The sequence below is a fragment of the Ailuropoda melanoleuca genome, chromosome 3, assembly GCF_002007445.2.
Source record: "Ailuropoda melanoleuca isolate Jingjing chromosome 3, ASM200744v2, whole genome shotgun sequence".
In the NCBI taxonomy this organism is placed as follows: domain Eukaryota; kingdom Metazoa; phylum Chordata; class Mammalia; order Carnivora; family Ursidae; genus Ailuropoda; species Ailuropoda melanoleuca.
The window spans coordinates 45,551,655-45,575,193 of record NC_048220.1 but is presented as its reverse complement, the minus strand read 5'-3'; the positions used below and the strand labels follow the sequence as shown (position 1 = coordinate 45,575,193).

At 43.4% G+C, this 23,539-nt stretch overlaps 1 protein-coding gene across 1 annotated transcript; it reads left to right on the top strand.

Moving 5' to 3' along the window:
* Positions 1-536: 536 nt before the first annotated feature.
* Positions 537-21,998, top strand: CD180 (CD180 molecule). Its single transcript, XM_002915882.4, has 3 exons — positions 537-879; positions 10,356-10,522; positions 14,489-21,998. The coding sequence occupies exons 1-3, from the start codon at positions 790-792 to the stop codon at positions 16,215-16,217; spliced, it is 1,986 nt and encodes a 661-aa protein (XP_002915928.1). The 5' UTR covers positions 537-789; the 3' UTR covers positions 16,218-21,998.
* The last annotated feature ends 1,541 nt before the right edge of the window (positions 21,999-23,539 follow it).

The following is a 23,539-nucleotide window of genomic DNA, read 5'->3' as shown; positions in this document are numbered from 1 at the left end:
CTTGCACTATGATAAGGGTAATTACAATCCTGCTTGAAGCTATTTCTGAGAAGAAATAGAGCCAAGGCTGACATCCTTAACCCAGCTCTCCCCACCGGAGTGCCCTATATACAGCAGTGTTCCTTACTTCCCTGGGCTGGAAGGAAAAAAGGGGGGATTCCGTTCCACCTCAGCCGCTTTATTAGGCCTTAATCACAAGGTCAGAGGATGGAGGTGTCGTCCTCCCATACCAAGACCAGAGGCGGCGTTCCCAGTTCCCACTTCCAGCAGGCCCCGCCACAGAACCTGGCCCTTCCATCTGCCCCAGGGCATGCCGTGGCACCTCTCCACAGCGCTCCCCTACGACAACTAACAGAGTGGCTTCCTTTGTGAGGACAGCTTCCTGCTTCAACGGCCTCTCTCATGGAAAGGGACGAGAAGCTGTTGGAGTTGGCCAAACCCTTGAAGCTGGCCGAAGTTAATGAAAACCGTCACACTGAGAGGCCGGGTGACCCACCGCAGAGGGGCGCTCAACTGATTCATGCTTGCCAGGAAATGCACTGGGCCATTCTGGGGCTGGGTTCTCAGCTATTTTGGGCAAGGATTGGTGGTATGCAAAAGGAACTTCCCCCCCTTTTTTTTTAAGCACAGGCCCAGCAAGAACTGAGCAATCAACTGCATTTCCTGTTCCCATCTCACCCTTCTGAGCACCTCTCTGCCTGCCGAATTACTGAAGCCACTAGAGCTGGATTCCATTTCTCTGCTCCAGGCACAGGATAAGCCCACCAAGCTGGTGGCCTCATTCTGGCGATGGCTCCCCGTGCCAGCTGCTTCCTGTTGGCAATGATGTTTTCTGCCAGCTGTAAACCCATCATCTCCTCGGATCAGATGTGCACTGAGGTGAGTCTGAACTGTTTGTCTTTATCCAGATTAAACTGCCTGGAAATTTTGCAATTCAGCATGCAGTCCTATCTGAGCCTTGGCCTCCCAACATCCACGGTCTTTAAAAGGGTGACACGGTGTGTAGCAGTTTTTCTTTAGAGTGAAGAAGGAGCCATAGAGCTCAGCCAGGGGGTGATCAGGGAGATTCTTCACTGGAAGAAGTGAGTGTTTTCCTCCTCTGCAAATAATTCCCTCAAAATGATCCTAATTGGGACATAAGGTACCAACAGGGTCTCAGGGCAAAGGGCAGCCCTCCAAATGGGCTTCCGGCATGGAGGTGCTGTTTGCCCAACATCCTAGCATACGGCCACTACCCCAAACAGTTGTTTGGTTTCCTGGAGATTAGTGAAGATGGCCTGTGCCAGGTTTTATAGCATATAAAGATCACTCTGAATGAGTCTGGCTCTCTCCTCGCATTGGACAGCCCTCCATCTGTTTTATTAACCCACAGGAGTAACATTGGAGAATAGAGCCAGATTGCATCTTCTGTTTTGGCCCATAACAATATTTACCAACTTGTGGGAAGTTCTTGGAGAGGGTGGTGAGAGAGAGGAAGGAGAAGGGCCGCAGTCTCTTGCCAACTTCTAAAATGCTCCACTGTTCCTCTCACAATTCTGGAGACCAGAAGTCTAAGATCAAGGTGTTGGCAGGGCCAGTTTCTTCTGAGACCTCTCTCATGGGCTTGTAGACAGTCATCTTCTCCCTGTGTCTCCACATCGTCTTCCTTCTGACATGTCTGTGTCCCGATTTAGTCTTCTAAGGACACCAGGCATACTGTATTAGGACCTATCCTAATGATTTCATTTTTAACTAAATTACCTCTTTAAAGACTCTCTTTCCAAATAAAATCACATTCTGGGGTACTCGTGTTAAGACATATGAATTTGGGGGCAACACAAATCAGCCCCCAACAGAAAGGGTCAAGGAAGAGGTTTTCATCAACCCCAGAAGGTTACCTCCTCATCATTCGGGTTGGAAGGTCAATTATACACAGACACGTAGGGGGCATGATAAGAGGGTCAGAGTGGGGACACCACCACCTCAGTGATAAGGGAGGTATGCCAACATCCTCAGGTTGGATAGTATCACAATTAAATTCCAGCTCATTGGGAAGCAAGCTATTTTAAATGCCCCCCTCTTAAGCCTCCCAGTTCAATTCTTAAATCCCTGCATCGCTACAAAGCCCTCCAGAAGCCCACAAGGGAGTCCTGGGAGATTCTGGAAAGCCTGTGGAAATACTGGACACTCTCACATCCTATTGAGAACACGAGGTTCCAGAGTTACCAGTTCCTTTTTGCATTTGGCCCTAGCATTGGCAGAGGAGAGGAAAGCACCAGGGTGAGCACCCTAGGCCTTGTGCTGCCTATTCCACAGCCTCCCTGCCTCCTCAGGTGGCAGAAGTGATGCTGAGGGTCCCAGGATCTCCAGTCCTGGCCCTATGCTGCAGCAAGAGCTTTCTCTTTTGGGTAAGTCAGGTGAAACTGAAACCTTTCAATTCAACAACCTACCTGCAACTCTCCCTCCAAAAGGACCTGAATTTTCAATGCTTTGCAACCAATGCAATTAATGCTGGATCTATACTTTCATTTACATCCTCTATTGTGTATGAGTTCTTGGTAACAGGATTCACAGGCTGTTTCCTGAGCTGTCACTCTGCGTGACTACTGGGAAGTTGCTAGGGGATACAAAGATGAATGAGAGTTTGGTCCCAAGGTAAGGAACTTCTGGGCTGCTGGCAAGTGGAATAAAAGTGGGAGTGGTGAGAGAGGAAGCTTTGGGCTGAAGGGTTTGGCCTTTTTTGAAGTGCAGATCACCCCAACTTGCCCAGCCCTCTCCCTCACCTTCCTTTCCTCTTTTCTTCTCCTCTTTTAGTTTAAGCAGAATTAACCACAAACTGAATGTGTGCTCCTGTTGGCCCCCATTAGCTCATCAGGCCCTATCCTGAAGACAAGGCTTTTGTTTTGCTTTGTTTTGAGTTTAATAAACCTTTTATTGAAATAAAACATACATACAGAAGGTTTCCCAATCCTAAGTGGACAGTTTTCACCAAAGGGAGCACATCCATGTGACCGGCACACAGATCAAGAAACATTCTCCGAAGCCCCCTCAGGCCTCTTTCCAGTCACTAGCCCCCAGGGCCATGCAGTACTCTAATTTCTGTGACCAAAGAATGATTTTGCCTCTTTGTGAATTTTATATACAGGACACTACATGCTATGTGTTCTTTTGTGTCTGGGTTCTTTTGTCCAGCATTAAATACATGACATATACCAAAAATGCTGCATAGAGCAATCATTTGTTTATTTTATCACATACTATATATTTTTTACTAGTGTATTGTGGTGTCCTCCTGTATTAGTGAAGCACTATTTATTCATTCTACTGTTAATGGCCATTTGCTTTGTTATTAATTTCTTGGCTATTATACATGCTGCTGCTTTGGACATTCATATCTATGTCTCTAGAAAACAGATGTGCAAGTCTTGATCAGGTGTATGCCAGGGTGGGGGTGTAGTTGGTCATGTACGGTATACAGGTATTTAATTTCAGTAGGTATTGCCAAAACGTTTTCCAAAGGGTCAGTATCCATTTATACTCATTGGCAATGTGTATGAGTTCTGATGGCTCTGTGAACTTACTGAGAGCCTCACCATTGTTTAAGAATGTTAACCATTCTGATGGATGAGTAGTGGTATTTACTAGGATTTAATTTTTATTTTCCTGATGATTAAAGTGAATACATTTTCAACTTCATTGGCCATTTACATATCCGTGTGTGTGTGTGTGTGTGTGTGTGTGTGTGTGAGAGAGAGAGAGAGAGAGAGAGAGAGAGAGAGAAGTGCTTCTCAACTCTGTTGCCCATTTTCCCTTGGGTTATTGGTCTTTTTAAAACTAATTTGTAAGGGCTCTTTATGTATTGTGGATACAAGTCCTTCATCAGATTGCACATATCCTCTCCCACCGTATGGCTTGCCTTTCCACTTTTAACTTCTGATGAACAGAAGTTATTAATTTTAGGGGCGCCTGTGTGGCTCAGTCATTAAGCATCTGCCTTCGGCTCAGGGCGTGATCCCGGCGTTATGGGATCGAGCCCCACATCAGGCTCCTCCGCTATGAGCCTGCTTCTTCCTCTCCCACTCCCCCTGCTTGTGTTCCTTCTCTCGCTGGCTGTCTCTCTCTCTCTCAAATAAATAAATAAAATCTAAAAAAAGAAAAAAGAAAAAGAAAAAAAAAGAAGTTATTAATTTTAATGTAGATTAATTTGTTATTGTTACTTTATTTTCAGTGTATTTCTGTCCTTTTTAAGAAATTTTTGCCTCCCCCAAGGCCATAAAGATATATCCTATGTTTTCTGGAAGCATGATTTGTATTTATTTCTGTTGCTAGGTTTCATATTTACATCTACAGTCCACCTTGAATTTTTTTTTTTCCTTTTCGGATATGATGTGAAGTGGGAGTCAAGATGAATCTTTTAGTAAACTTTTTATTTGGAAAATATTTCAGACCTAGACAATTTCTAAAAATATAATGAACATCCATAAACCCTCCATGTGGAATCTTCCATTGTTATATTCTACATGTTCTCTGTGTGTACCGTATATAACAAAATATTAGAGCCATGACCAGGTGTTTGGAGGCTGACAATGTGCAAAGCATAGCTGCATAAGTGTCCTGTGATTTCAATTCTGGTAACACTTTAGATGCACTCTTGAATAATTACTTTGGAGTGTAGACATGCCTCTTCATTTCAGATGGGCTCATCTTGGCTATCCTGTCCCCTCAAAAGTATGGTAGGAGGCAGTCCTTCATTTCTGGGAAGGGGTGGGGAGTGCTTCGTAGAGCTTCTTTTTAGGAGAACGCCAAGTTGACAAGTTCACAGATACAAAGGGTTCTGAAGAGCTGAGAACAATGACGTGGTGTGGTGATGATCCAGTGAGGGAATTCCTCCTGTGAGTGCTCAACAAACACTATCTCATGAATCCTCAGAGCTGGCCTGCAAACAAGGTTAACCCCCACCTATAACTGGGGAAAAAGAAGGCTCAGAGAACAGTTTGCTGGTTCAGAGCTGGCATTTGCCCCCAAGCAGTCTGACTCAAGACAAAGAGAAAATGAACTGCATATAATTGTAGTGCCCTTTGCCTGGAGGTGTCAGGTAGGCAACCAAGTTTTAAGACTGTGTCCTCCTGAAAACATCTCATTTTCAGAGAACAACTGTGACTCTGATGCAGTCACACTGCTATCTCTGGACACAGGAGTGAAAAATGGAGGGAGGGTCGGTGTTCAGCATCTCAGACTCCACACTCATGGGGGAGCTGGTCGCTGTGTGTGCCAAATGCAGATGAGACTTTGGAAAAGTGGGAATCAGCACCTGGTGAAACTCAAAGGGTTCAAAATTAGGAAATGATTTCAACGCTTGAGCAGAGAAAATACAGTGGGATAGCAGGAAGTTTGAGATACAGTAGAAGGAAGCAAAATACGACCCTGATTGAAAAAATGCAAATGAATACCTGGGAGGAAAAGGGATCGCAAACACAGATGGAACACTCAGAGCCCTGCTTGGTGTAAAAGGCACAGCTCCGACAGGACCCTAGAGACGAAGTGGTTGGTGCAGGTCCCAGTGCGCATGGGGTTCTGAGTAAATGCCCCATGACTGGGAAGAGGGTAGGCCTGCCAGCTGCATGAGTTCACAGCAACAAGGGACCTGTCTGCCATGGAACTGGCCAAAGTAGGAGAGTGAGAAGGTCATTTCAGAGAGTGACCCCGCACTGAAGGCTAGAGAAGGAAAGCTGGTTTCATAGGAAGTGGTCGTGTAGAATGCAGAGGAACCACAGGGGCGCATGAGCAGGGGTGGGTGTCTGCCTGGAGAAGCAAGTGAGCACCAGCCCCCAGCAGCCAGCCCCACCCGGGGCAAAACGGCGGCGGCCACGCTCTACCCCCTTCTGCCTCCTGTCCCTTCCTTGTCTCTTGCATTGTTCCGCGGTCCCAGAATCCTGCACTCTGCTAATCACACTCTCACAAACTTCTGAGATGGATCCTCACAGTGAGAAAGACCCAGCTTCATTCATGTAGTATTTCTACCAAAAATGTGTAACCTGAATCAAATCATGAGGAAAGATAGGACCCAAAGTGAGGGACATTCTGTAAAACATGAGGCCGCATTTGGTTAAAAAAAAAATCTATTATCTGTATCTATAGATATAGATATCTCAATGCCATGAGAGACAATGAAAGGCTAAGGAATTTTCTCAGACCAAAGGAGTCTGAGTCATGAAAACTAAATGCAACGTGTGAACTTGGATTAGAAAAACAAAATTACTGGGGCACCTGGGTGGCTCGGTTGGTTAAGGGTCTGCCTTCACCTCAAGTCATGATCCTAGTGTCCTGGGATTGAGCCCCACATCAGGCGCCCTGCTCTTCTGGGAGTCTGTTTCTCATTCTTCTCCCCGCTCATGCTCTCTTGCTATCTCTGTCTCTCTCTCTCAAATAAATAAGTAAAAACTTAAAAAAAAAAAGAAAAGAAAAAATTACTATAAAGGACAGTATCAGAACTGCCAAAATGTGAATATGAATTGTATATTGGACAGTAACATCATATCAATGTTCAATATTCTGAATTTGGTAATGGCACTGTAGTTATAGAAGAGATGTCCTCGTTCTCAGGAAATTTAGGGGTAAAGGGACACGATGTCTGCAATTTACTATCAACAAAAAAGAGAAGGAGCATAGTGTGCGTGCGTGTGTGTGTGTGTGTGTGTGTGTGTGTGTGTGTGTACTTCCTGCTTTAAAAATACAATAGACTGGGGCACCTGGCTGGCTCAGTTGGTAGAGCATGCGACTCTTGATCTCAGGGTTGTGAGTTTGAGACCCACACTGGGTACAGAGACTACTTAAAAATAAAATCTTAAAAAAAAAATACAATAGACTGCAAACAATTTAATGCTGTTTGAGTGATTCCAGAGCACGGGGAGTTTTGTGTGACCATCCATAATAGTAATTGTGATTGTACAGGAGTGTGACGATGAAAGCCATGTGTGCGTGTGTCCGTGTAGCTTAGGACATTCTCCGAAATGTGCTTATTTTAAAAATTCTCTTATAAGCACAGTTCTTGTCATTTGCCTCTTTCTTCCAGGAATCAAGGGCAGAGAGTTCATTGCAGTTTATACCGAACTAGAGATTAATGTATGACACAGGCTCATGGTGGGTTTCCCCATACTCTGTGGTAGTGTTACCCACTGGTTCTCTGTTTTTCACTGGGTTGAAACTGAGCTTTTTCATTTATCTGCCTTTGAATTGGTAGAAGCTCCCTCAGCCACTGGCTCGGTAGAGCTCCTGCTGGATCTTCAACTTTCTGAATTACATTAATGCAGTAAAGTGCTTAGTAAAGCACAGAAGAGGACTAATTTAGGTGTCATGGGCACTTATATATTCAAGAGAAGGAGGGAATTGCCAGCATGGCGCCTTTGCTGAAGGAACAGAATAGAGCAGACGAATCTTGGAAATGTCCCTTTCTCCAAGTGTATGTGACATCAGCTGTGCCAGTGGAGAACAGAAAAGGGAAATGTCTTCTCAAAGCTACTCCAAACCTTAGCAGCCACTGGGGCAGCTAGTGGGTCTAGCAACATGTGTTTTTCCCACCAGTCGCCTAATCTAAGTTCAAATGCGAAGTGTGCATTTCAAGGACATAAGGTGACTCTGTGGCAGTGCCTAGAGGACTTTGGGTCTCTCAAGTGGGTCTGAAGAATGAATTGCAAGGAAATAAAAATAACAGCATTTTCATCAGTGACACTCATAATACTATCACAGTGCGGAAGAAAACTGGTGATTTCCTGTAGATAAGCCTGCTTACTGAGCCTACAGAAATGAGCCCCGCTACGCAGAAGCCAGAATCAAGCAAAAAGCACTTCAACGGCAGTGACGGCCATGCTTCACAGTGAAGGAGGATGTGCTCAGTCTTCTGTTTCCAGCTAAGCAGGAACTATTTGCAACTCAGTTTGAGGACAGCTGCTGAGCTAGAATCTGCTGGGGCAGGTCTTGCCCAGACCAGGACAGTCTTGGCAGGGCCTCTGGTAGGACCACTGTGCGGGGACAGCAAAAGCAGCTGAAAGGGTGGATGAAATCACGCGCAGTCTGACGTCATGTGAGACATGGCCCCCAGGTGCACTTTGCTGCAAATCATTTCTTTCTTTCCTGGGAGCCTCCTCATGCAAAATATACCCCATCAGACCTTCATCCCACCCCACACCCCTTCATCCTAAGGTATCATCCAGATAAATCATGGCCAACGCCTTCCCATTTTTATCCAGTTGGTCCAAGATTTGGAGGCAAGGCATCTAACAAGCAGCGATTAGCAGACTTCTAAATACTCGCCTCCCGTGGGGCAGAGGATGAGGCCGTCCTCTGAGCTTACGTGCACGGCTGCGTCCCCGTGCAGGGTCTGGTAGCAGCAGCCTGTGGTTCCAGAGATCCAACCTGAGTCATGCTTCAAATTTGCAAGGCCTCATGACCTACAGTCTGTGCCACACTGCTGGTTTATTCAAATGTTGTATTAAGAAAATTTCTTTCTTTCCTTTTTTTTTTTTTTTTTTGTGTAGAGTTCAATGATTCATTCGTTGCGTGTAAAACCTAGTGCTCATCACATCACCTGCCCTCCTTAAATATTAAGAAAATTTCTAACAGAAGTACTTAGTTACAAGGAACCTCCATGAATATATATCTACATTCAACAATCATCAATATTTTGCCTACTGATTTCACCTCACCACTCCTCCCCTCCTTTCTGCCCTGGGCATTTTAAAGGAAATCCCCAACAAGTCATTTTATCCAGAAATACTCCCAAAGGCTTCTCAAAAGAGTAAGAGCATTGCTCTTATAATTAATAAAATTCACAATTTCTTAACATCTTTTAATATCTCATCCTCAAGGTTTCTTGATAGTCTATAAAATGTCTTTTCCTAATGCTTTTTTTGAATCTGAATCAAAACAAAGTTTACTCTATTATTATTTGCTTTTATCTCTTAAAGAACGTTGTCTCTTTTGACAGGAGCAATCTCCTCTTGTCCCATACCCCTCTCTCTCTACTTCCCTAACACAATTCACAAGCCTATAAAACAAAGATGTGGTGTGTATACACACACACACACACACACACACACACACACACATATACATACAATGGAATATTATGCAGTCATCAAAAATGAAATCTTGCCATTTGCAACGATATGGATAGAACTAGAGAGTATTATGCTAAGCGAAATAAGTCAATCAGAGGAAGATAATTATCATATGATCCCACTGATATGTGAAATTTGAGAAACAAGGCAGAGGATCATAGGAAAAGAGAAGAAAAAATGAAACGGGACTAAACCAGAGAGGGAGACACACCATAAGAGACTCTTGATCTCAGGAAACAAACTGAGGGTTGCTGGAGTGAAGGGGGGTGGGAGGGATGGGGAGGCTGGGTGATGGACACTGGGGAGGGTATGTGCTATGGTGAGTGCTGTGAATTGTGTAAGACTGATGAATTACAGACCTGTACCCCTGAAACAAATAATACATTACATGTCAATTAAAAAAATCAGTAATTCTATAGAATGCCCCACCTTCTGCATCTGGCTGAGTGCTACCTTGTGGTGCTGTTTAACTTAAATCCCTCATATCATCTGTAGACTATAAATTAAGCCTAAAGTCTTAAATGCAAATTTAACTCTCGGGGGTGGGAGAGCAGGATGGGGAGAGGCACGAATACCTCATAAGTGGTTCTGTCTCACATCAGAAAGTGTGTAATGTAGGGTTGTCTTGTTTTAGTGATCCTAATGCAGAGTTGTTTGTTTTCAAACTGAAATAAAACATTTCCATGCATCCAAAATCAAAGCTATGAAACAAAGTATCACCAGAGAAGTCTTCTTTCCTCCCCTGCTCCTCTATCTGGTTCCTTTCTTCCCCTTCAGGCAATGAGCTTTGGGCTTTTTTCCATTTCTTTTTGCAAATATAAGAAATACACAAACCTTTCTTACAGAAAAGGTAGCATACAATATGCAATGTACTACGTACCATATACTTTACATGCTCTATGTACATTCTGCACCTGGCTTTTTACAACATACAGTGTACCTGGCTATCACTCCGTATCAGCATGTGGAGATCTTATTCATTCTGTTTTCGTCTGCGGAAGGTTCCATCTTGTGAATGCGCTGTGTTTCTTTCAACAAGCCCTATATTGATGAATAATCTGGTTATTGCCCATCTTTTGTTATTACAAAAATTACTAAAGTAAATAATCCTCTGCAGGAGTCACCTTATGTCTTTGCAGGTATATACTTGGTAAAGATTGCTGGAAGTGGGATTGCTGCTCAAAGGATAAAATACTTGTAATTTTGCGAGTCAATCAAATTACCAACTCTGATATGAGTTTACATTGTTTCTCTCATCAGAAAGAAGCCAACAACACATATAACTGTGAAAATTTAGGTCTCACGGAAGTTCCTGACACTCTACCAAACACAACAGAATTTTTGGAATTTGGCTTTAATTTCTTGCCTGCAATTGAAAATACAACTTTTAGCAGACTCGTAGATCTTATCTTTTTGGATTTAACCAGGTATGTATCTGAGTTCCTTATCTGTAGTTGATGTTTTACTTATGTAATAACACAACTTGCATTCAAATTGTTTCCAGAATCTTCTTTGGGGAGCACAGGGACACTCTGTGTATCCTGCATTCTTATCTTTCCCATGAAATGTTTTTATGCAGGTGAAATATAATATTTAAAAAACCCAGTCAGTGGAGAGAAAAGTGGATTATTTTTAAACTAGATTGCATCAGCAGTGTTAAGAAGTTCTAAGGAATACTGATTAAAAAAAAAAAACTGAAAACAAATCTTGTATTAAATCAGATGCCATAGTTCATTCTTGGGTGATGACATTTTAAGAAAAATTTACAGGAGAAACACAGAAGCTACTAACTTTTCCCCCTATAAGTTGGGAAAAAGAGCCCCATTATTTAACTTTAGAAGCAGAATCAGGTTTCCAAATGCTGAACCAGTGTCTGTGAACCAGTGGGCAGAAGTATCACAAGGAAATAATGGAAGACACCAGAAGGGAAAGGCAGTGTGTGTGCCTGTGCGTGCATGCGTGTGTGTGCGTGTGCCTGTGCGTGCATGCGTGTGTGTGTGCCTATGTATGCATGCGTGTGTGTGCATGTGCGTGTGCGTGCAAGACGGGAAAGGGCTTTGCGTGTGGATGGGTCTGCATCCCTTGCAGCAGCTCTATTTGTCTGGTGGTTCGGCTTGAGTGCGTGCGGAGGGCAGAGCATTCGCATCCGTAAGACCACTTCATCTTTATAATCACCCCTGGAGGTAGGCATGCTGAATATTTTCGTCCAGCTCGTGTTCGATGAGGAAATGCAGGCTCAAGGAGATTTTGTGACTTTGCTCAGGGTCACAGAGTAAGGAAACTGGGACTCTGCTCTCCTGACTCCCAGTCCAGAGCCCCCCAGAAGACCCCAGGCCACCTCCACGGCCAAGATTCCATGGGCTGCCTGCCAACACTTCACTGAGACAAAGCCTTGCCCTTTCAGACAGGGACGGAGATCATTCTACTATCTACTCATCGTGCCCCCAGGACATTTACTTTCCCTCTGCTTTACCATTTCTCATTTTTAGATGAAATGAGCTTGACCACATTTTTAAGGAAGGCATGGGGCCAGGATAACTTTTCCAGCTAGAGGAGTCTAGGTTTCCTTTTCTGTTATTTTCAAATGGTGACACAAATATCACTTCATACTTTCTTTTTTTTTAAATAATTTTTTATTATGTCATGTTAGTCTCCATACAGTACATCCTTAGTTTTTGATGTAACGTTCCATGATTATTTGCGTATAACACCCCGTGCCCATGCAATACGTGCCCTCCTTAATACCCATCACCAGCCTATCCCAGTCCCCCATCCCCTCCCCTCTGGGAAACACTTCATACTTTCTAAACTCCCTCTCCTTAGCTCCCCCAGCCCCTGCCTCTTACCTGGCCACCAGTCAGACAGTATTTTTATTACTTTAAACAGTCACAGTTTCTTTAGCTTTACCAACATGTTTTCCGTTTTCTTTGCTCATTCTTCCACCTCGCTTTTCAGACTTTCTCTTGGAATAATTTTCCTTTTTTTCTGAAGTACGTATTTAACAATTTCTTTAGTGAAAGTCTGTTAGCAGTAAACTCCCTCGGATTTTGTTTTTCCAAAAATGTCTTTATTTCAATCTGATTCTCAAAAGACAGTGTTTCCTGACATGATTCCAAGTTGGTGGTTATTTATTTTTCTCAGCCCTCTGATGCTGCTGTTCCATTCTTCCCTTGTTGCTGCTAGATAATCACCTGTCTACGTAATCACTGCTCACACACAGGAAACCTTTCCTCTCTGGGTGTTTCCGGCGGCTTCTCTTTGTCTTTGGCTCTCTGTAATATCACAGTGCTGCACTGTGTAGATCGCTGGGCTCCTGGAATCCTCAAATGATGTCTTTCATCAATTCTAAAATATTCTAGCCATTATTTGTTTGAAACTTGGCTTGCTCCCATTCACTCTTTCATCTCCTCTAGATCTCTGATTCGATTTATATCACAGCTTCCTATCCATCTTTCAACTATGTCAGTATGTCCCTCTTGTTTTCCACCATTTGGTGTTTTGGACTGTATTCTAGGTAATTTTCTCACATCTACTTTTAGTCCATTAGTATCCTTTTCCACTGTGTATAATCTCTTGTATAAACTGTCCTTGGTTTTTCGATTTCATTAACTTCCTATTTCAGTAAATTTCAATGACTTCATTTTACAAATATATCACATGAGTTTTAATACATTTTTCCTTCATCATATTATTGGTTCACACTGTTTCCTTTAAACATATCAAACACATGTTTGATAGGAATATATTTATTATATATTCTGATAATATATATCAGGTATATCTCATATTCTTTTATAAATCATATATATATTACCAGATATACCTCATAATTCTGGCATCTGCTGTTTGTTTTAACCTGATTCTATAAAACTTTTTTTTTAAAGGTTTATTTATTTACTTAAGAGAGAGAGCATGAGCGGGAGGGGCAGAGAGCAAGAGATAGAGAACCTCAAGCAGACTCATGCTGAGCGCAGAGCCCGATGCGGGGCTCTATGCCATGACCCCGAGATTACAACCTGAGTTGTAACCAAGAGTCTGACTCTTAACTGACTGCGCCCCCCAGGTGCCCCTGTAGAACATTTTTTTAACTGACTTTGACTAATTAATTCCCTTATGTGTTCAGCGAAATGTTACTTTGAGATCATTCAGCGTTTGAAACGATGTAAATCTTTGCTTAAAAAATACTTTCCTGGAATTAGACAATGGCATTATGGCTATAGAAAATAAGCTTCTGTTTTTTTGGAGATGCATAATGAAATACGTACAGGATATCTAGGGGCTGATTTAAAATAATTCAGGAGGGAGAGGTGGGAACAGAAGAAGCAAAGAAGTATATATGGCAAACTCTTGAGAACTGTTGCAACTGTGTGATAGATATATGAAAGTTCATTGTACTATGATCTTTACATTTATGTAAATTTCAAAGTTTTCCATATTAAAAATGAATTAAGTAGGTACATTATTCCTGAAGAAATTTCCATTGACTTCTGCCAATTACCTAAGTCACTATCATTCTGGAGCCACTTGGAACTCAATTTTCCAGCGTCAATTTAGGCACAGTCCTCATGAGTGTAAGCTTATGGTTAGAGAATCTCAGAGGAGACATCTCTCATTATTGCTGTTGTTCCATCTAGAGCTATGGCCAAGAAAAACACATACCCTCAAGGTCATCCTCTACAAACTTTTTTTTAAAGGTCTTCCACTGAACGGATGGATCGCTTTTGAAGGTCTTGGTGGTTTACAGGTTTTGATAGGACCTCCCACCCTGCTTGGACCCCAACCTTTGTCTTCTGCCTTCGTGCATGTGGCTTATTACACCTCGAGCTCTAGGCCACCAAGGACTGGCAGACGCTGGCAGATAGAACAAAGCGAGCTCCAGGGCTCACTCGCTCCCAGGGAGTTCAGCTTCTTTTTCTAAGGGAATTGGAATTCTAAGGAATTCCCTTATTGATCTCCAGGGGAGTTATGTGTGTTTGTGTCTCTGTATGCATGCATAACCCAGTATTTTCAGGTGCAACACCCAGTATTTTCAGGTGTATTACATATTATATGTTCTATACTATACATTATATATAAAATACCGCATTTTACTTAAAATAGTAAATAGTTGGATTTTGCCTACAATCAAATCACTGTTCCCTAGATTCTAAACACAAACCTCTGAGAGTTCAATTCAAAGGGGCAAGATATCTGGAAAAAAGCCTACATCAGAGTTTTCAGAACTGAGGCTACCCATTAATTCAACAGATCATCGTACTGAAGAGTTTTTTATGTTTTATTTCAAGTAACAATGTATACTGTTTTTACAAAACACAGAAGACGGTGTTGTTAATATAGGTTGTGACAGAGTTTTTCTTTTTTCCCGTTACTGTTAAATCTATTATCTTTCCAAGGTGCCAGATCAACTGGGTACATGAAGACAGTTTTCAAAACCATCATCAGTTGAACACAATTGTGTTGACTGGAAATCCCCTGATATTCATGGCAGAAACATCTCTTAATGGGCCCAAGTCGCTGAAGCATCTTTTCTTAACCCAAACAGGAATATCCAATCTCGAGTTTATCCCAGTGCACAATCTGGAAAACTTGGAAAGCTTGCACCTTGGAAGCAATCATATTTCCTCCATTAAGTTCCCAGAAAACTTCCCAATCCAGAATCTGAAAGTTCTGGATTTTCAGAATAATGCTATCCACTACCTGGCTAGTGAAGACGTACAAGCTCTGGAGCAGACCACCAACCTGAGCCTTAATTTCAATGGCAATGACATTAAAGGCATTGAGCCTGGAGCTTTCCGTTCAAAAATCTTCCAGAGTTTGCAATTTGGAGGGACTCTTAACTTGTCTGTTGTATTAAAAGGTCTACAGAACTCTACTACTCAGTCTCTCTGGCTGGGGTCATATGACGACACCGATGACCAAGACCTGACTTCAGCCATGTTTGACGGACTTTGTGAAATTTCTGTTGAAAGCGTCAATCTACAGAAGCACACCATCTCTGATATCTCCCCTGCCACATTCCGGTGCTTCACTCAACTCCAGGAATTGGATCTGACAGCAAATCACTTAAATGAGTTACCCTCTGGGATTGAGGGGATGAAGACTCTCAAGAAATTAGTTCTCAATGTAAATAGTTTTGACCAATTGTGTCAAATCAGTGCTGCCAGTTTTCCATCCCTTACTGACCTCTCTATCAAAGGCAACATGAGGAAACTTGATCTCGGTGCTGGGTGTTTGGAAAAACTAGAAAATCTTCAGAAACTTGATTTAAGCCACAGTGATATAGAAGCTTCTGACTGCTGCAATCTTCAGCTCAAAAACCTGTCCCACTTACGATACCTAAACCTGAGCTACAATGAGCCTCTCGGTCTCCAGAGCCAGGCGTTCAAAGAATGTCCTCAGCTAGAAGGTCTAGATTTGGCATTTACCCACTTGCAAGTTAGGGGTCCGCAAAGTCCTTTCCAAAACCTCCATGTCCTACAGGTTCTGAATCTCTCTCACTGTCTCCTGGACACTGGGAACCAGCACTTTCTAACAGGCCTGGTGGATCTCCGCCTTCTCAATTTACAGGGGAATCACTTTCAAGATGGGAGTATCTCAAAGACCAACCTACTTCAGACCTTGAGCAGCTTGGAGATTCTTATTTTATCCTCCTGTGGTCTCCTCTCCATAGACAAGCAAGCATTCCAGAACCTTAGGAAAATGAGTCATGTTGACTTAAGCTACAACAGCCTGACAGGCAATAGCATGGATGCTCTCAGTCATCTTCAGGGAATCTACCTCAATATGGCCGCCAATAACATCCGCATCGTCCCATCTCATCTCCTCCCCACCTTGTCCCAGCAGAGCACCATTAATTTAAGTCACAATCCACTGGACTGCACTTGTTCGAATATTCATTTTATAACATGGTACAAGGAAAACCTGCAGAAATTTGAGGGCTCGGAGAACACTGAGTGTGCAAACCCCCCATCTTTAAAGGGAGTTAAGCTGTCCGATGTCAAACTATCTTGTGGGATTACGGCCATGGGCATTTTCTTTCTTGTAGTATTTTTATTCTTGGTTGCCATTCTGCTCATTTTTTCAGTTAAATTCCTTCTGAGGTGGAAATACCAGCACATTTAATGCTGAAGGTTTCTAGAGATGGCAAGTAAATGTGTTTAGCGAAAATGCCCCAAGTAAAGGAACTGTTGTCTGTTCCTTTTCGGTCTGTCAGACTTTTCAGATTGGCCCCGACAGCTGGGCAGGGATTTGCTATGCTTTTCTGAGTCCTAGAGCTAATGAACCTTCCTGGAACTTAAACTGACTAAGGGCCCAACAACAGCTGTGAGAGACTCAAATCCATTTCTTCACATGGAAGGTTGCTAGAGGACCAGTAGCAGGGAAAGGCCAGGAGAAGAATGCACTAGGAGGCCATCTCCCTTCCGCTTGTGGACACCCCTGGAAGCAGCTCCTACCCTGACCCTAAAAGGAAATCAACTCCTCCAACTAGGCAGGGCTGACAGCCCCAGCCCAAGCTCCATCTCTCACAGCTTGGACATTGTGCTGGGCTCGGAGTCCTCAGTAAGGCAGTCATTTGAAAAACTTGTTGAGGATAAAGTCTCAAAGCTTATTTTAAATGAAAAAGGGAATACACAGTGAATTTAAAAGAAGAGGCTGAGAAATGAGAAATGAATCTTGACATCAAATCGACTTCACTAATCTCCTTAATCCTTACGTCTCTAAGGCCTCTACAAAGACGCTAGGGTGTAAATAGCTACCAAAAAAAAAAAAAAAAAAGCAAAAAACCCCNGCTCCCCACCCCCAAGGTCTAGGAGTTTTGCTACATTGGCCACCCTCTCTTCAGAACCCTGGAAGCAACTTCTACGTATCTGGTGTGCTTGCTCTTACGTTACAAATCCTACCTTACACATGGGCTGTGGTCCAAATGCTCTTCTCATTTGGATGTCTGGTCCTTAGAAGCTTCTTTCCCACAGGAACTATGAAATAATTGGTGGCTTGGTTCCCAGGCTAGCTCTCAATAGTCTGTTCACCTGGGACAGCAATCGAGACAGCACATTTACATTGACAGTGGAGGAAAGCGCAGCCGTATGCTAGCTAGCCAGGACACAATCAGCGGGCTTCCTGCGTTTCCGGTGTGGCCAGGGGCATCAGCAGTGGGCATATCAGTGCAAAAGAGAGGACAAGACCATTGGATGGAAAGAGAGAGAGAGGACAGGCAAGGGGAAAGTGTTATGACTTAGGCCTTACAAGGCGCAAAGGGTCAGACTCATTTAGGGCTTGGTCTCCTGCAGTCTCACTGGCAGACAAGAGCTGGGACCTCTTGTACTCAGGTGTTGTGTTTATATGGCCTTGAGTTCTATACCTAATTTTAGGCTAGAGGTGGTAACTTAGAGTTATGAAAATCTGATGGGCTATCAAAATAAAATTAATTTTCATAACCAATCAGAATTTATTAGCCCTTCAGATGAGGGCATAAGAGTGGGACATATGACAGAATGGAAACTTGGGGAGCAAGCTCTCTTTACCTCTGCATGCCCGAGAACAGCAAGAAAGACAGGAAATAGTGAAGAAATGCCACAAACCTCTCCCTCAAAGGCTCTGCTAGCCTTAGGGGGATTGTTTTGTGTAGTACTGGATGGGAGGCCAAATTTTCTCAGAAGTTCTTGGTAAAGAACACAAGGTGGGGGCTAAGGTAAAGAGAGAGAGTTACTTGCCTTGGGTGCAAAATTTAAGCGGAAGCCAAAAAATTCAGTAAGCAAGACAAAACTATTTAATGCAGTATTTTAAAAACTAATGAAAGAAATACATGGTAAATAAGATATCAACATTTAAAAAAATAGGATCCATAATAATAGTCCCATGCTGAACCATATTAGAGCCTGAGGCAAAGGGAGAATCAGTAATACTGAGCCTGCCTTTGTTTAAAATTTTGATATTTTATTCATGGTTGATATTTTGCATCAGTTTTTTTTTTAATTTAATGTTGCATTAAAATATCTTCATTACTGAGTTCTTTGGTGCCCCCTTAAATTTAGCACCCAGGGTGGGTGTCTCACTGGCCTCATCCTTTCCCACCCCGAGGAATGCTAAGAAGCAGGAATTCCCAGCTAACTCCTAGGCCACAGTTCACCCAGGGCCTCTTAGCAGGCATGTGATCTCAGTTTTACTCGGAAGCGTCTATCCCTTTCCCCTTACTTTCTGGAAGCAAGTCAAAGTGTCCAAGAACTTACACCTTGTTCCCCATCCTCAGGTAACTTCCAACTCCTGGGCTCAAAGGCCTCCTTCCATCAAAGCCAAGAGAGGTGGCACCGATGAATGGGTAACTTATCCCCCTGAGCTCTAGGCGGCCTGGACCTCAGGAGCGAGGGCAGGCTGAGCGCCGCTCTGCTAATGAAATGAAAGAACACGTAATTAGCGGCTTTAATTACCTTGAATATCAGTGTTTGGGAAAACAGGTGCCTGAAAAGGAAGTTTTCCTCAGCTTTCCTGAGGGAGCATTGGAGATGCAGTTGTTTAAACATGTGTGTGGAAGGCGAAAGTAAGGGCTAGAAATAGGAGACTGAGCCTCCTCGTCTCATCGACCTTTCTTCCTTCCCTGGGCCTAGGATGGTGGGGCACCATTCTGAGAAGGCTAGGTCGAGCCAATGCTGGGCTGGTATTGGCCTGGTCTGGCAGTGACCAAGGTCTTTGCTCACAGAGGCCTGGGCTCAGGACAGACCTGACGCAGAAGCAGGCCTGGCTGCCTTGCCCAGGCTCTGTCGGTGTGCAGACGGCTTCCTCACTGCTGCTACAGGAAAGTCCCCTCGTTCAAGGCACCTGGAGGCAACGTTGGCCAACCCTCCCAAGTCGAGAGAGCACCCCTGCCAACTACAGCACCCCATGTGGCCCACTCTTGTGCCAGAGCCATTCGCCTTTGAGAAGTCAGGGGGGGATGGGAGCAGGACAGTTAATGTGTTTCATTGATTGTGTTCATCTGCTTGTAGTAAATTAGATGATCAGCTCTGGAAAGTCTGGGAGATATTCCTGGTAGTGACCGTGAAGATGCAAACACCATACTCACTGTTTCCTCCCTCCCTCCCCTCTCTCTTTCTCTTTCCTTTTTCTTTCTTTGCTGTTTATTCCCTTCTTTCCTCTTCTCCTTCCCTCTCTGCACTTCCTTCCTTCCTCACTGGTTTCACGCTTTCCTTTCTCCCTTCATCCATATCATAGAGTATGGAAGTCCACACTCTATGAATCCAGTCTGAGACATAACTGAGTCACTGAGTTCCCTGTGCATTCTAGCAAATTCAGGCTCTCACCTGACTTCAGGATTTAAGCTGTGGATAGGAAATGCTAACTGCTGACTTACCACTCCATAGCCACACTGTCCTCCGCAGTAGTTCATGTGTAAAAACAAAAACACAAGAATTCTCTTTAGGATATCCACAAGGCAGATTACATCACATGAAAGACGGTGGGGTCCTAAGGCCCAGCAAGATGTAATTGCCCATCTCTTGCTTTCATTTATCAGGCACGCGCCCCTTCCATGTCATGCAACTTGCAATTCTGTAACTGCACGCTAATCTAAGGCTTTGTGACAGCTCCTCTGTTTTAAGCAACAGTAAATTCACCCTGCAAAGTCAGAAAGGGAGCTTTTTTGATAGCTGCTGTCAATTTTATTGCTTTATCCTGGTTACTAGGATAGAACCTGTAGACATGGTGTGTTTATTGGTTTTATGTATCGCATGTTGTTACTGCTCTGACAAGCTGCCCCTATAAAAATGTGTTATTATTGCATGTTGTAGCTCAGTGAGCTGACCCTGCATTTCACAGGGTACTGAAGCAAATAGCATTGAAGTCCATACAAGCTGACTGGCCGCCATCACAGAGGACTCTGTGTGAACTGCGACTCCCGCAATCGGGTGGCAAATTATACCTTTCCCCGGAGCCAGCAGCCATCATTCCTAACCCAACACAGCACAGACCCAAACACAGGCATTACCTGTAAAATTTCCAGACAGGAAGCTGTCATATCATTCCTACTCGTCCAATTCCCCCATAAGTGTCATTTGCAATTTTGAAGTTCACAAATGTATGAGATAAATGGCTTTTAAATGTTTCTGTATAAGTTGCAAGAGGGGCAGCTGACATTATTTTCTGCCCTGAATGCTAATGAAAAGTTAACTTGAGTTACAGCAAGAAAGAATGTGATTAGTTTTAAGCAAGTCACAACTGGGGATCCTGGGTGTTTAACTAGAATCAGTTGCCTAGAACATTAAGAGTTAGAACGTTTACTGGGGTGGGGGGGGTTTAGCTTGAAGGCTGCAGAAGAATGGGCCAGCCATGTATGGGTCCCAGATACTGGTTTATCACCAGAATCATCTGGGGGATTCATTACCAAACAGATTCCTCTGCCCCACCCCTGGATATTGGAATTGTGTTAGACTGGGTTTGGCTCTAGACTCTAAGCCAGATGATTTCATGCAAAATATCTTTCCCTAATCTTATCAATCAATAGCTGAGTCATATGTTAGTCTCCATGAGTCAAATGAGTTGAAGAGCTGCTCCATATTCTCTAAAAGGAAATTTTGTAGCAAAATGAGAATAAGGGGCTAAGGAGACTTCAAATCCAAGGGTGAGACATCCTGGGGTGTAAAGCCTGTTCGTCTCTTGCCACAACTGCCAGGCCACAAGACTCTGCTGCTAAACTCCCATGCTCCCCCTCCTACCCTCCACCCATACACTCATTCCATCCCATCTACTTATAATCTGAAATCATTTGTTGAATACTGCTGGTCTTAAGAAAGGAAAGAACTATTCTACAGATTTTTTTTTTAAAAAGCCATTTTTGTTCATAAAAAATTAAATACTGACCTTCACTAAACCCTCATCCCCCCAAACCGAGATATTCTCTAAGCATCTGACTGTTCAAGACAAGGTGTTAGACCCCACAAAGGTAAGCAGAGGACAGGTGGCCACCAGAGTATCCATCCATCTCTTCCTTCTCCCTGCATGTTCATTTGTGGGCTTCTTCAACAGCTTGGGTCTCCCTTTTTTGCTTTTTCTTTTCTTTGGAAACAACCTAAATACCCAATAATAGATAAATGACTTAATAAATTAGATGACGTGAACAAATTGGGAGATCTTCTATATTCTTGGGTGGGATAGGAACATTGGAAACCTGTTGGCATTACTAGGAATTAGAGAAATACAACTTAAAATGAGATAAAGGTTTGTATCTATTAGTATGGCAAAAAGAAAGATCTGAATAATAGCATTGGTGGGGTATGGGGTTATAGGAACTGTGTGCATGGCTTATGGATGTAGACGGGTGAAGCCAATTCAAGAACCTGTGACAGCAATTAGTCAAGTTAAATATGTGACCCACAAATTCCATAAGGGTGTATTTCCTAAGAAAATCTCACATTTCCACAACAATATTTAGTGCGGCATTATTTATGGAGGGGGACGTTCAAAGCAGTTTGAGTGTTCCTCACTAGGAAAATGGAAAGACACCCACCATGGGTATTACATGGTCATCAGAAGCAGTGGGTCAGATATAGCTATAGCAATGTATTTGAATCTTAAACATACGGTGTTGGAGGAGGTCACCAAGAGGACATGACTACTGGTTGACCCGTGAGCTGGACCTGCACCACCAGAGGCTCCTCACCCCCTCCCCTGTTCTTAGAATGTACACTCCACCCACCATTCCCACAATGGGAGTTGGTTTCAAGGAAAGTCTTGAGAGAGCCACCTTCTGTTGACCTGGATAGGACACGTAACGGAATCACGTTAAGACCTGTATATAAACTTTTAAGACTCTGGCACGTGGGGGCAGAGATCTACTCGTCTGTGGGCACCCAAGACAAGCCTCATACATAAGTTTTCTTGCTTATTAAACCTGCCACCTACCAATCCGGACCGGTCTACCTCTTTCTTCCGTCTCTCCTCACTCTTTGGGTACAGGAGTCAGTTTGTGAACCAACAGAGAGCTTGATGGGAAAAAACAAACAAAACCCAAATGACAGATTAACACAATTGTTTTTATACATTAAAAATATATGCATACAAAACAATACCAGTATTTTATAAGAACACAAAAAGATAAACCATTTAATTAACATGGCTGCCTACAGTGTGTGGAAGCGGGGAAGAAAGGAGGTGTGGGGATAGAATAAATGAACTCTGGCGTAAACTGGCTGGGAACTGGAGAACAAGACGAGCTCAATCGTCTGCATCTGGGGCTTCCTGCCATGAATGAAAGCAATATGGCATGTCCATAAAATGAAATGCCATGCAGCCATTATGAACAATATTGCAGAAGCATATTTATAGATATTGAAATATATTTGTGATTTAGTACTCAACGAAAGAGGTCAGCAAACATCATGTCCACTATTATTTCAGTTTTTTGAAAAAATTAAAAACCTATGTAAAGGCAAGAATGACAGAGTGGCTGGTGGGATTGTAGCGATTCATTTTTCTTCGTTTTTGTATTTCTAATTAGCCTTATGACCATGTTAGGCAACGAAAAGGAGTTTTGTTGTTTAAGAAATACTTTTTTTGTTTCTACAGAATGACGAGAAAAATAAAGAGGTCACTGGTTGTGAGAATTTACAGGTACTGAAAATGGAGCCAGCCTTTTTGCCAGTGTTCTTCAAGCCCAAGCTTTACCAGTTGCTCTCCGCTTTTCCTTGGGGTCAGGGAGCCATAGTTGTTCTAAGGATGCCCATGTGAGCGGAGCAGGAAGCCAAGGAGCTAGCGCTCGCGATACGGGCTGGCACCCCAGTGATGGATGTGGGTGGGCATCTGCAGGAATTGCCCTAGTCCCTGAAAGTCAGTCTGTCTCCAGCCTGGGAATGTCACTTCACAGCACTGTGTTAACACAGTGTATATATTATGGAGGGACAGAATTTTCAGGCAAAGGATTTTTATTTAGACAGGTTAGGTCTGGAGGTTATGGCGATGCCAGCCTGACATATGAAGACCTAGTAAACGCAACATGTTTGCTTCAGGCCTCGCAAACATCTTCATCCTTCACCTCCTGGCTACTGACAGCTGTCGCCACGCTGTGCTTACTGAAACAGGAGATGAGTGTTTGTTAGAGGCTTTCAGCTTTACAGTATTAATAGACCTTTTACAAAGCGGTGTGCGGCAATGTCTAGTAACCATATACACCAGATCTTTTCTCGACATCGGAACCAACTTGACTGGCACGTCGTGGAGGACACAGGGAACTCAAGTGCAGGGAGCAGAGTCCCTTTCTGAAGTGCTTGCCTGCATCCACATGTTGGGTGACAGTCCCCATGTCAGCCTGTGACAAGAGATGGCCACCTTGGGTTTCGGAACACACGGTCCCAGAAATCAGTGGGATGTTGTTGCGTGTTTTTCTGTGAGGATTGGTGCTAAGATTCCAGTCCAAGGAGTCTGAGTGGCCAGAATACTTGAATCTGGGCCAGACT

Excerpts from the sequence above, each read along its gene's own strand:
- CD180 (XM_002915882.4), top strand. The coding sequence starts at position 790 with ATGGCTCCCCGTGCCAGCTGCTTCCTGTTGGCAATGATGTTTTCTGCC. Across the intron at positions 880-10,355 it reads CGGATCAGATGTGCACTGAG|AAAGAAGCCAACAACACATA; the intron begins GTGAGTCTGAAC and ends TTCTCTCATCAG. Across the intron at positions 10,523-14,488 it reads ATCTTTTTGGATTTAACCAG|GTGCCAGATCAACTGGGTAC; the intron begins GTATGTATCTGA and ends TATCTTTCCAAG.